At 43.9% G+C, this 12,171-nt stretch overlaps 1 protein-coding gene across 1 annotated transcript in view; it reads right to left on the bottom strand.

The window, feature by feature from the left end:
- The window catches only part of SHB (SH2 domain containing adaptor protein B), a 57,173-nt gene extending 48,590 nt beyond the window's left edge, over positions 1–8,583 (bottom strand). Inside the window, exon 1 of the mRNA XM_084225310.1 lies at positions 7,723–8,583. Within this exon, the coding sequence (XP_084081436.1) occupies positions 7,723–8,310 (588 nt within the window). The 5' untranslated portion in view covers positions 8,311–8,583. The remainder of the gene's footprint in view (positions 1–7,722) is intronic.
- Between the last annotated feature and the right edge of the window lie 3,588 nt (positions 8,584–12,171).

Below are 12,171 nucleotides of genomic sequence, written 5' to 3'. Positions count from 1 at the left end.
TAGAAGGGCTTGGGTTGGACAGGACCTTAAAGATCATCTCGTTCCAACCCCTCTGCTATGGACAGGGACACCTTCAGATACACCAGGCTGCTCAGAGCCCCATCCAACCTGGCCTTGTACACTTCCAGGGATGGGGAATCCACAGCTTCTCTGGGCAGCCTCATCACCTTCACAGTAACGTTCTTCCTAAAATGTAATGTAAATCTACTTTCATTTCAAAGCCATTCTCCCTTGCTCTGTCAATATATGCCCTTGTACAAAAGTCCCTCTCCAGATTTCTTATAGGCTCCCTTCAGATACTGGAAGGGTCCATTTAGGTGACCCTAAAAGCCTTCTTGTTTCCCAGCTGAACAACCCCAGTTCCCTCAGCCTTTCCTCATATGAGAGGTGCTCTATCCATCTAATCATCATGGTGGCCAACAATGATTAGCAATATTACATGGGGAAAATTGTGTTGTTATTTTGTTTGGTTGGTGTTGTGTTGTATCGGTTGGGGATTTTTTGCAGGGGTATGTCTGGGGTTTTTTCACAACATGATATTTTTGACAAATGCCAAATTTTTCTCTTTGGCCCCAAGGAACCTCTAGGTCTCACATCCCAAACATACCCTAAGCAGATGTTTCCTAAATAATTATATTTTTATGTAATAGGCAGGCAACTAGACATCAGAAATATGTCTGATATTGAAGCCTGGACAAAGCTCAGCCTGTATACAGCAGGACTGTGAAGTTTGGTCTTGATTTGTTTTCCATATTAATAAAATGGAAGCACTGAATTGGATAATCCTCCCTGTAACTTAAGTACCACTTTTTATTCAAAATAAATTTCACAGCCTTGGAAAACATGCTAATAGAGTGATCTGTACATGAAAGATCCTGATATGAAAGTAACAGGAAAAATAAATCAAGGACCTTTAATACCTTGCTACCAAGTCAGAAATTTAGGGTATGACTCTAGAAGACTACCCTACAGATAAAGTGTATATAGAGCATTTCCTCCTAGTCCTAAATTTGACTATTAGTAAGACCAACACTAGCTCTGACCTTGGAAGGAATCACAGGCCTCATTCATAGCAGTGACTTCCAAAGAGTGACACATCTCATCTAAAAGGTAATTGAGACACAAATTTGGAAATGTGGTGCCTAAATTTCTCAGAGAATCGTGAACTGATAGTGGGGTGCTGGGGGAAAAACCCCCAGTATTTAGTAACAGGATTTCAAGAGCTTTCTCCCACATACAAGGTTTGGTGCTCAGCGAAGATGAATTGTTCTTCCGTTTTTACAAGTCCACACACCCACCAGGACAGAACTGAACTACTAACAAGTTGATACAAATAACAGTTTTTGCCTTCTTGCCCTCCATTTCTCTCCTCTATCCCCAAGCAGTAATTGAAGTCCCCTGCTATCCCATTAGTGTCACTGCTTCACAAAGGGCAATGCAGACCACTCTTCACACAGCAGGCAATGCAGCACTTCCTGCTCAAAGTTTAAAAATGCAGTTGTACCTTTCCCCTCAAAAAGAAACAGGTGCTTTCTTGACCCATCCACTCAAGTATTTTAAATCTGAAAATACAGCTTTGAAGATTTTTCAGTAGATCTAAGAGTTGTTGAAGGAAGAATAGGCAGAACAATTAAGAGATATTGTTCCCTTTAGAAAACAAAGTTTAAAAAAAAAGCGCAAAAACATTGTATCCCATGTAATGTTATTAGCAGCCATATATTTTGTATAGCAATTAAACAATTTTCCACACTTCTTGGACAATGCACAACTACTCCAAAACCACACCTTATGTCTGTTTCCTTGTAAATAGACTGTCTAATGGTAACATTTACAAAAACAACAACCTATCCAGGAAGATCTGCACTACAGTCCTTTCCTATCTCTTGCTAGAATTCACCATTATGCTGTTTCAACTGCTCAGTCTCATATCACTTCCTCCAGTTCCAAACCATGTCTACCATACTGTTAGTTGAGGATACAACCACACTGACACAGGGCAGCAAAGGAGTGAAAAGTCAAACCATATAGTTTGCCACCAGGCAGTGGTTAGCACAAACAAGGACATTTACAAAGGCGTTTAGAGACATAAAGATCTCTCTTATCCCATTGTCAGTAAGCCTGGGGAGCAAAGAATCTTTTAAAACCAGACATTTTTTGAGTGATCCAAGCAAATACAATGGTAAACTGGCCACAAGATCAGATTGCAAACTACAAGATAACATGCAAACCTGATGTTTAAAAAGAGAAACACAGCTTCATCTTTTTCCTTTCTAGATCCTTTCCCCTCATTAATCAGGCTAAAATACTTGAGTTCCCATACAGTTTTCGCTGTGCCTAATTTCTCATTTAGAGTTAGAATACCCTTTGAATCATAGTAAACTGCATAACCTTATTTGGCCTATAGAGGATTTTACTGCCATATGCACATTTCAACACTCCTAATGCTAACACTTGGTGTGCAAGTTTACCTAAAGTTGGATATGTAGAAGTTGGATATGTAATACAGATGTCTTTACTCATCTGGAGGGATCTGAAGAAAAGTCTGCAGGTAACATGTGTGCTATCATGCAATAGTAAAAAAGCTGCATTTATGGTGACCCCAGTGTTGTAGCAGAACAGCAAGTCCATCCCCTTGTTTGAAGGCAGTATCTGAGGAACTTTCTTACAATGGAGTTGAGATGCTTACTGCAAAGGTATACACAGGATACACTCTTCCAGAAGTCTACCACTCCCTTCTTGAATCTCCACGTTGTCCAACTCTTTCCTGATAGTCTCTCTCTGCTTGGATCTTTGTGCCCAAAAGTCTTGACTATCTGGATAGCTTCCAGAGCTGTGAGTGTTCCAAGCAGTGCATACAGTGCAGATACCAGGCATATTTGTAACTGAACAGCCTACCACATCAATCCAAAAAATGAAGCCAAGACTCCAAAGTCTCAGGCTGTGTCTAAATATTCTCCTCTTCACAAGACTGCTGTAGTCTCTTAATCATGAGACTGACATGTGTGAAAAAATTGCATTTCTAGCTGCATTACAGCTGCCCTGTAACAACATAGATATGCAGAAAAACTATAACTTCCTGCCTTCATGTATGGCCTTGCCTAAGCAATTAATGCACAACCAGCAGCCATGAGTATTTTTTTTTCTTTTACTCAAAGCCAGAGCCATATAACAATGGGAACCACATGTAGAGAGGAAGACTATTTCAGAACCAACTGTATGGAGAGGCAGCTTGAAAATCTGCTGCAATGGATTAAACATGGAATAAGACACAGAGGTTCATTTGTAGTTTAGGATCTCTAGAAATAATATTCTCCAATACAAATAACCCCAACACAGCTTACACATCTTTCAAGTATTTTCTCAGTGCACCTTGAAATACCAGCTGCAAGATTCTCTTAAATACACGACTTGTTCTCAGTTTAAAGATCAAATAAAATATAGGCCTTCCATATACAAAAATAAGACAAGCATCTGCTCAAACTTTAATAATATAAAGACACTAATAATGTTTTACGGAGTCTAATCACTTTTATGCAAGATAGTCTAATCACTTTTATGCAAGATGTCAGAAGTTCAAAAACTAGACTACTTTGCTAGTCTACTGCAAAGGCACCTGTTTCTTACACATGGATAGTGTTTTCAGAATTTTGTACATCCAGTCAGCAGCTCTGCTGTCCTGAGCAGTTGCCTGGTTGATTGCTGCTGCTGCACAACATTCACATGATTTTGCACTAGATCCACTCCAACTGTGCAGAATCAAGTTATTCTGTACTGCATCAGATTCATCCTGTCTTGCCATTCAAAATTTTGTACTATTTGAAAGTAGCTGAGTGCTTGCTTGACAAAAATAGCTAGAATTGTTAGGCTGTAGGTTGAACTTTATCGGAACTACAAGGTTATATTCTTTAAGTTGAACAGAGATTATAGTACAGTCTGGAGCTAACAATATGTATGTTAATAATAATTAAACTGGACAAAACTAGCATTTTAAATATTATTTTAAAAATAATTGATCACAGCTTATGGACTGCAACAACCATATTACAACACAGATGGCAGAACCAACTAAACACATAGCAAGCAGTTGATAACAAAACAGAAAATCAGAAGTAAGAAGACCCCAGACCCCAATGCTGCTGTTTGTCCAGACTGTCATGTGAGGGATAGTGAGTTTGAATTGTAAGTGTATATTTGCCTAGGGATTTATTTGTTCAGAGTCCCTGACCTGTGCCAACAAACCTGTCTAATGGAGAAGAGAGATTAATGTCGAAAATTTCTTTGTGGAAATAGATCTTGCAACTTGCAGTGTCTTCTGCATTCAATAGAAAGAATTGTTACATTGTTCTGTCTCCACTGAACAGAGATGATCAGCATTTTGCACTATTATGAAATAAATGTCTTTTAAAGGACAATGTGCTACAAACCCAGCTTTTACATCTTAAGAACTTCCTGTGATGAAGCATGATACAGCTGTTTTTGGGAAGTATCCCAGGTTCTTCAGCTGCAAAACATGGCAGAGGAATGGTTAAGTTCAAATACATAATAGGTGAAAACATACCTGAAGTATTTCTTCACATACTACCCCCTCAGTTATTACTTCATGGATTTACACACACCATGTGTATGGTGTGTGTATCACTCAGGAAGACTTCAGCTTATTTCTTTTGATCTCCATTCACAAGTGGTTTGCCTAGTGAGCTGGTCTTAAATGAAGTCTTGTGTTTATTCTTACATAAATACAGGAGATGCCAGATTGATCCAGAATACAACCACATGTTGTTTCAACTTGCCCACACTCCCTAGCTTCTTTGTGGCAAGCAAAGAAGTTAAGCTCTCACAAGACAGCACTAAAGATGGAAGCCAATCATTTCTTCATCCACCATACTGGAGGACCTGAATTGCTTCAGCCATTAATTCTAACACACCCTGCTCTCCCTTGTCCGAAGGTAAACATCACAGTTAAAGTCCCCAAACCCACCTAACTGTATTACCTACATAATAAAAAAAAAAAATCCTCCCAACAATTTGAATTCAAAGACATCTGGAAATTATGACTCTCACTGGGCACCTGTTGTACAGGCTAGTCACATTACTACTAAAAGGTGCATGGCAATTTGGGTTTGTCTGCTTCAGCTTTAATTGGTATTTCCACTGCTACATATCAAAACTTCCTGAATCCCAGACACATTATATCTCTGTGGTTATTTTACCAGCCTTTGTCTAAAATCTTGCATAATATAATCATGTCTGCCACCACTTTAAATCTCCATCCCCTTTATTCCCTGAATCAGCTAGTTTACAATTTTTCTTTTCCTCTGGGAATTTCAGCTAACTGATCTGCCACTATCCATACTTTGCCATTTGCCCTTTATAAGTAACCACACCAAACAAGCACCTCCCTGAATCTCCTTCCCATTCCAGTAACTCTTTCAAGTATGACACACAACTGAGATTTTCAGCCAGTTCTTTACTGATGACAAACCACAGAAGATATAAAATTGCTCACTGAATTCGTTGAAACCCCTACTTCTCATTTCTCCATCAACACATAAAGGAAAACAGCATTCTATCCTTGTAAATAAAATCAGAAAAAACCCCACCAAAATACTGAAACAGTGATGCTGGAATGAAACACAAGATTTAACAGGCATTATTGGATCATTAAACACTGACATACTTCTATGAAGACAAAACTATATGGCCCTTAGTTATTTTTTTTAATTCCTAAAGTGTTTACTAGCTTATGCTATGTTACACACAGCATAAAAAACCCAATTTCTAAAATGTTTTTAGCATGTCTGTGAATTCTTATGAACAGCAGACCTCTAGCTTTGGGGGGTTTTATTCCATCTTTACTGTCTTCCTTATTATATCTTTCTTAGAGAAGTTTATTTTCAATTGCTTTGTTCACTACTGAACTATAGACACTGAGTTAACTATGTTCCTAATTTTTCTTCCTCAGTGAATCACAGGCTTCACAGAATAACAGAAGAGAAGCAGTTCCCTGCTGGTCCAGTATGACCCCTACTTACCAAGTTCACCTGTCAGACTCTACATTTGGGCTCTGCTCTACAGGGCTGTGAAATAAACGAGATTTCACCCCCACTGCTGGGATAAAATAACACAATTGAACAAAAGGCAAGCTATGTTGCATAAAAATGCTGTTGCTGGCAGCCACAGATGGCTTTTCTCAGATACTTTCAGATTTCCTGCTTGTCATGTATAGTTCTCTCTCTCAATAATTGGAAAAAAAACCTCCAAATATGACTGAGAATTTTTGCCTACAAGTTTCAGAACCTGCAACAAGGGCTTGGGACCAGCATACATATTTATGACCATTACAAAGCACCACGTTACCTAGCAACAAATACGTATTTTCTGATGAAAATTGCTTCAGTAGGGTCTAAAATTGAACAGTGATTTTAAAACAAGAAAAAGAAATACATTCTGCCCCCATTCTGCACTTGTTTTTGCTGAAGGGCGGTCCCTAAAAGAGGATACCTAATATCAATGTAGGAAATTTGAAGAAGACTGAATAGATTGTAACATATAGTGTAAAACAGAGGGAAATGCTAACCTTTAATCAATCACTTCCACAAAAAAAGTTGCTACCAGTCAGGAACACCTACTAAGACAATAGAATAAATCCTAGATTTTTCACCCTATATCATCACCATCACAAGCAGATTTCTTTGGAATTCCACCTGGACAGATATAATTTATCAGGTTGTCATGGAAGCGTGGCAATGCAATCATGTTACATATTTAAACATGTACACACAGATCATTTAGACTGATAACATTCAGCACATACCTGAAATTCCTGTGATGTGACTATTATCCTGGAGTTGAAAATGCCAATTAACAAAATAGAGAAACATTTATTTCCAATACACGAGAGAAACTGAACTACACTCACAAGACCAACACAGGCAGGAGGATGTGCTGTTCTTAAAAAACAATTAATGCTATACCCTCTCTAACTTGAGTTCCCAAGTCCAGTACTTTCCAGTATTGTACTGGAGCGTACAAATTTGAGGAGAATGACCAGTAAAAGAGAGGATAACGTTTGCAATTGGGCAAGCAGCTGTGGAATTTGCTTCAGCTACATACCAGTTGGAAACACAGCTATCATGGAAGTTGCCATGCATTGTAAGACAGGACTTTGAACCACCTCACCTTTAACACTGAACTAGGAGGTAAAAAAATTTATAAATAAACAAATGACAAACTCTCTCCGTAAAAACAATTTAATTTGTATGTATGACTGCCCAATACGACATGCAGTGGGGCTCGGTCCTCAGCTTGGGGTCACAAGCACAAGGCTTTTCAAGGGCCTCTAGCGCTCCCCAAGCATCCCCCTAACGAGTCATATCCTGTTCTTCAGGGTTATACCAAGAGCCTTGGTACCCATCACGAGGCTGGCAGTGAACTCGCCTCAAAGGAGGGCTAGACACACCTGGGAATCTGCCCCATCAGAAAGAAGATGAGCTTGAAAGCCATAAGGACAGGGCACCATCACTTCACGTGCTACCCCTACACATGCCCAGCACGACCTAAAGTATTAAGAAGGGCCAGGCCACCCAATGAAGGATGGCTGAGAACAGAGGCAACTCCAGATGCACAGTAGCTGGTCCCCTAGCCCAAAGTCCTTCCAGGGGCTGACGCAGCCCCAGCCCTACTACCTAGCCTACAGGGGCGGAACAGGACCCCAACACTTACTTTATCTTTCACGGCAGAGGGGGCCGCAACCGACGGCTGCTTGGAGCCCTTGTTGAGCTTCTTGCCCGCGCCGTCGCTGCTTCCACCGCCGCTCTCCACCTTGATCAGCCGGTGCTTGGGGGAGATGTACTTCACGTCGGGTGGCGTCGCCGGGCGGCGCTCGCTGTGGCTGCGGAAGAGGTGCGGGGAGCCGGTGGTGGGAGGCGTGGCGCAGCACGACGAAGATGAGGAGGAGGAGGAAGCCTTGAGGGCTGCCTCGCCCAGGTCCTCGGGCGCCGAGTAGTCCGGGCGGCACATGGCGCGCAGCTTGCGCAGGGACGAGCCGGGGCCGCTGTAGGGGTCCTCGAAGTCGCGGTCCTTCTGGGCGCGGTAGGCACGGAGCAGGTCGCTGGTGTCGTCGCGCAGACGGCGGCGCGAAAAGCCGGGCGAGGTGTGGTGGTGGTGGAGGTGGAGGTGCGGCGGCCCCTCGGGGCGGGGCGCGCTGCCGGCACCGTTGCGCTTCTCCCGGTAGTCGGGCCGCGGGGGCTGCGGAGGGCTCTTGGTCTTGCTATTGCCCAGGCTGAAGTACTTGTTCAGCCATTTGGCCATCGTCTCTCCCGGTCGCGGCCTCAGCACCGCTGCGCGCTGCCCCCGGCGCCCGGCGCCCCAACCCCGCTCGCCGCCCGCATGGAGGAGCGGGTCGGCGGGGCGGGCCGGGCGCCCCGCTCCGCGCACTCCCCGCTCTCCCGCTGCCAGCGGCTGAAAGGGCCCCGCCGAGCCCCCCGGCTTCCCGGCGGGAGGGAGCCGCTCCTGGCCCGAGCCAGGCGCTCGCCGTAGCTCCGCGCCCGCCCCCGCGGCTCCGGGTCTGCCGCGACCTCAGCCCCGCTGCTCCGCGCTGGCAGCGCAGCCCAGCCTGACCTCAGCACGCACCGGAGAGGCGGGGGACGCATCTGCATGCGGGGCCCGCCCACCGCCGCGGCCGGGCGGGGCCGCGCCAGGTGCCGGCGGGGCGGTGCGGACGGGCCGGCCCTGCGCGGGGCGGTGCCGGTGCCGGTGCCGGTGCCGGTGCCGGTGCCGGTGCCGGTGCCGGTGCCGGTGCCGGTGCCGGTGCCGGTGCCGGTGTCGGTGTCGGTGTCGGTGCCGGTGCCGGTGCCGGTGTCGGTGTCGGTGTCGGTGTCGCCGTCGCCTCAGCCTCAGCCTCAGCCTCAGCCTCAGCCTCAGCCTCAGCCTCAGCCTCAGCCTCGCTTCGCGTTCTGGCGCGTCAGGATCCGCCGGGGCTTCCCCGCTGCGCCCTCGAACGGGCGGGGGAGGGGAGCTGCCGCCGTGAGGAAGACGGAGGTGCCTCCCCGTTCCTTTCCTAGGTGCCTCCGCCTGCTGTCTGGAGTGGCCGTGGGACCTGCACCCACCACCTGCACAGTTTGAACTCTGAATTCTCTACCACCGCTACCTGTGTGTCCCCCTTCCCATCCGTGGTGGGGTTGGAGCTCCAGCTGGCGTCTAAAAAAGGAACCAAGCCCTGGTTTTGGCCAGGGCTGAGGCTAAACAAACAGGATGTTGCATATTTTTTGGAAGGTACTTTCCCCATGTGTGTTCCTACGTAAGAGATAGAGTAAATCAAATGCAGAGATGATAGTTGTGCGAATCATGCTGCTCAGCTTGTGCGTTGCCAGAAGGATTTGTCATCTGGGCCACCACAGTCACAGCCACTTAGTATTGCTCTTTTAATCTTTCTCCATCTGCCCAAAGGTAAACATACACTACAGCAGGTTTTTCCAAGTTCTGTCTGCCCAGCTGTGATAGTCTCTCTGTGTCTTTAGTCCTCATCCTAGTGCTGATTTGGTTTGGTTTTAGGGAATGCTGGAGGCATTGAATGGATTTTCAAGTGGGGATAGGAATACCTGCAGGCTGATCTCTCCAGGCCTATCTCTGGCCTCTGCCACATGAAAAAGTTAAGCAAACAGAATAACTACTCAGATGATAGCTTGACCTGTGATACTTCAATTGTGCATTATGATCAATGACAGGAGAGATTTGTTGCAGTTTTGTTCTGTCTACACTGCATAGTGGAATGCAGTTTCAAATGAAGTTAGAGAATGCCTCACAATTGCATTTTTTAAAATCTTCCGCTAATCAGAATTCAGACCTGTCAATAAAAAAAATAAAGAAATTTTTAATTCCCCCACTGCAAATCTGTAACAGAATTTTCCAGAGCTATACCTTCATGCGAAGCATCATTTCCCCATTACTTTATCAAGTCCATCAATGCAGAGAGATGAGCAAGAAGGGGAACCCTTTTCATATAGTTCAAAAATCTGCACAACAACATTGCAGTTTCACTAGGAGCTGTAGACATGCTCCTGATATGATGTGCTGGTTTTGGCTCAGGTACAGTTAATTTTCTTCACAATAGCCATTATGGGACTATTCGTGCTGAAAATGGCATTATTAATATAAGTCATCTGTGTATTGCCCTGTGTTTTGGCAAACACCTGTCTAGCTCCCTGTTGGTATTGTTGAAGCCCAATGTCAGACACATACCTGCAATGTATTTACACACTCACAGCCAGTCAGGAATTATAAGGGCAAAATGGACTCAGATATATTAATGAGTTCATTCTCTTAATGAAATAAAGATGGACTAGATTTACATACAAAGTTTTTATCCGGTTTTATGGACCCTTTTTACCTTGCTCTTGGCCACATATTCTCTATAAGAAGCCTCATTCTGTCTGAGTTTGAGCCCTATCCTTGCAGCTTGCTCAACATAGCATAGTCTGTACATTTTAGTGAGCACCTGAGCACAAACCTCCTCCCCTGTGAGCACAGGCTTCAGTTGTAATTCCTTCCTTCAGTATTTTCATCAGCTTGTATGGAAAGGAGGGTTGCATGCTCCCTTTACTGTCATCAGCAAATTTTTCTTTTTACATCCTTAGTGTTGGTCTCCTGTCTCTGCTCAGCGTATTCATCCTGTCTGGCTACAGAGTTTTTCTGCTCAGAGCAACTTCTCAGTCTGAGCCTGAGCAGTGAGTGTCCTGTTTCTTGACTGGCTAGTACCTGGGTCTCTCAGGGGGTTGCAAGACTCCCAGTAGCTGCCGATTCAGGAATGGTATATTCTAGGCCCTTTGTATGAGAGCGATTTTTTTCCCCTGAAGCAAGATGAGTCTCAATTTCTTTAAAACTCAAAGGATCTCATTACCCAGAAGTCTCGCAGATCCCTAATTCCTGTTCTTCCAGTCAGGGGAGGGGCACGAAAGCCCCAGCAGGGCTCCAAACTCAGCCTGATAGTGTCCCTTGTGGCTCAGTGAGGAACCACGTTCTCTTCCCCGCATTTACAGGCACCTTGCGGGGTGACAAGTGAGCAAAAGCACATCGATGCAGGGAAGCTTCTCTAATACTTCAGAATTTCTCTTAAGCTGCCACCGAGCAGTGTGAGAGGATAGGAACGGTGGGATAACCCTAGGAAAACCCAAACCCGGATAAATACCTACTAATGAATAATATGAATACCTACAGAATAATCTGTAAAACTGGCATAGCAGAGAAGTAAAACCAAGAATTCCATTGTCTCTCTAATCTCAGAGATTGTTCCAATATAAATCTGCAAGGCCCACATGCCTGTGCACAAGAGCCTTTCCAATCTCAGTCTGCTCATTCAGGGTAGACCTAGACCTGCAGGACTCCTAGTCCCTGCTCTGAGTCATTTTCACATGTATTTTTGAAGGAAACAGGCTTTGTCTTTTTCAGAACTTTGACCACATTTTTAAGTTCTGCTTGGCAGGTTTCCAGCACTTTTTTTTTGCCAAACATAAGGAGGAAGGGGTGATTATGAAAGTGAACTTTTTCTGTGAAACAAATTCTGAAATGTTATGATCTGAATAGAATATCTACTTCTTCTCAGATCTGCATTTCTTGAAGCAGAAATAATTTCCAGTTTCTTTCAACTTAGGGAATTAGTAAAAAAGAGACTCTTACCTTTTGATACAGGCATATCCTTGCATGCTAGTCACTGATTTGTGCTGTGTTCACACTCCTAATCTTATTAATTTAATTAAATAATGAAGTTAAGTAGCATCTACTGTGGAATTTATAAGGTCTTGTTTCCTCTCATACTCCTGATTACCATGTATAATAACAGTTGCAGTATATGCAGTGCATTTCAAATTAGGATAACGAAGAAAAAGTAGCAAGTGACATACAGAGCAAAGTCCTTTCTGTATTAATAAACACTCAAGCAGTGCTGCAAAGTGTAACTTTATAGTTATTGTCCAGGAAAATAATCCAAAATGTTTAGTATTGATCAATCCTTCACAGTTAGATATCCACAAGAAACATAGAAAGCAGATAATCTATCTGGTTATGGCTTTAGGCTATGGAAAAAAAAAAAATCAAATGCATTCACCATGTTAAGCCATCACAAACAGAGAAATGTTCTCTTTCTTGAGGCAATTCTTTCCTGGTGACTAGTATCAG

The sequence above is a fragment of the Fringilla coelebs genome (genome assembly GCF_963513975.1).
Source record: "Fringilla coelebs genome assembly, chromosome: Z".
Classification (NCBI taxonomy): Eukaryota; Metazoa; Chordata; class Aves; order Passeriformes; family Fringillidae; genus Fringilla; species Fringilla coelebs.
Note: the sequence above shows the minus strand (reverse complement) of the source record. Positions and strands in the feature narration are given on the sequence as shown.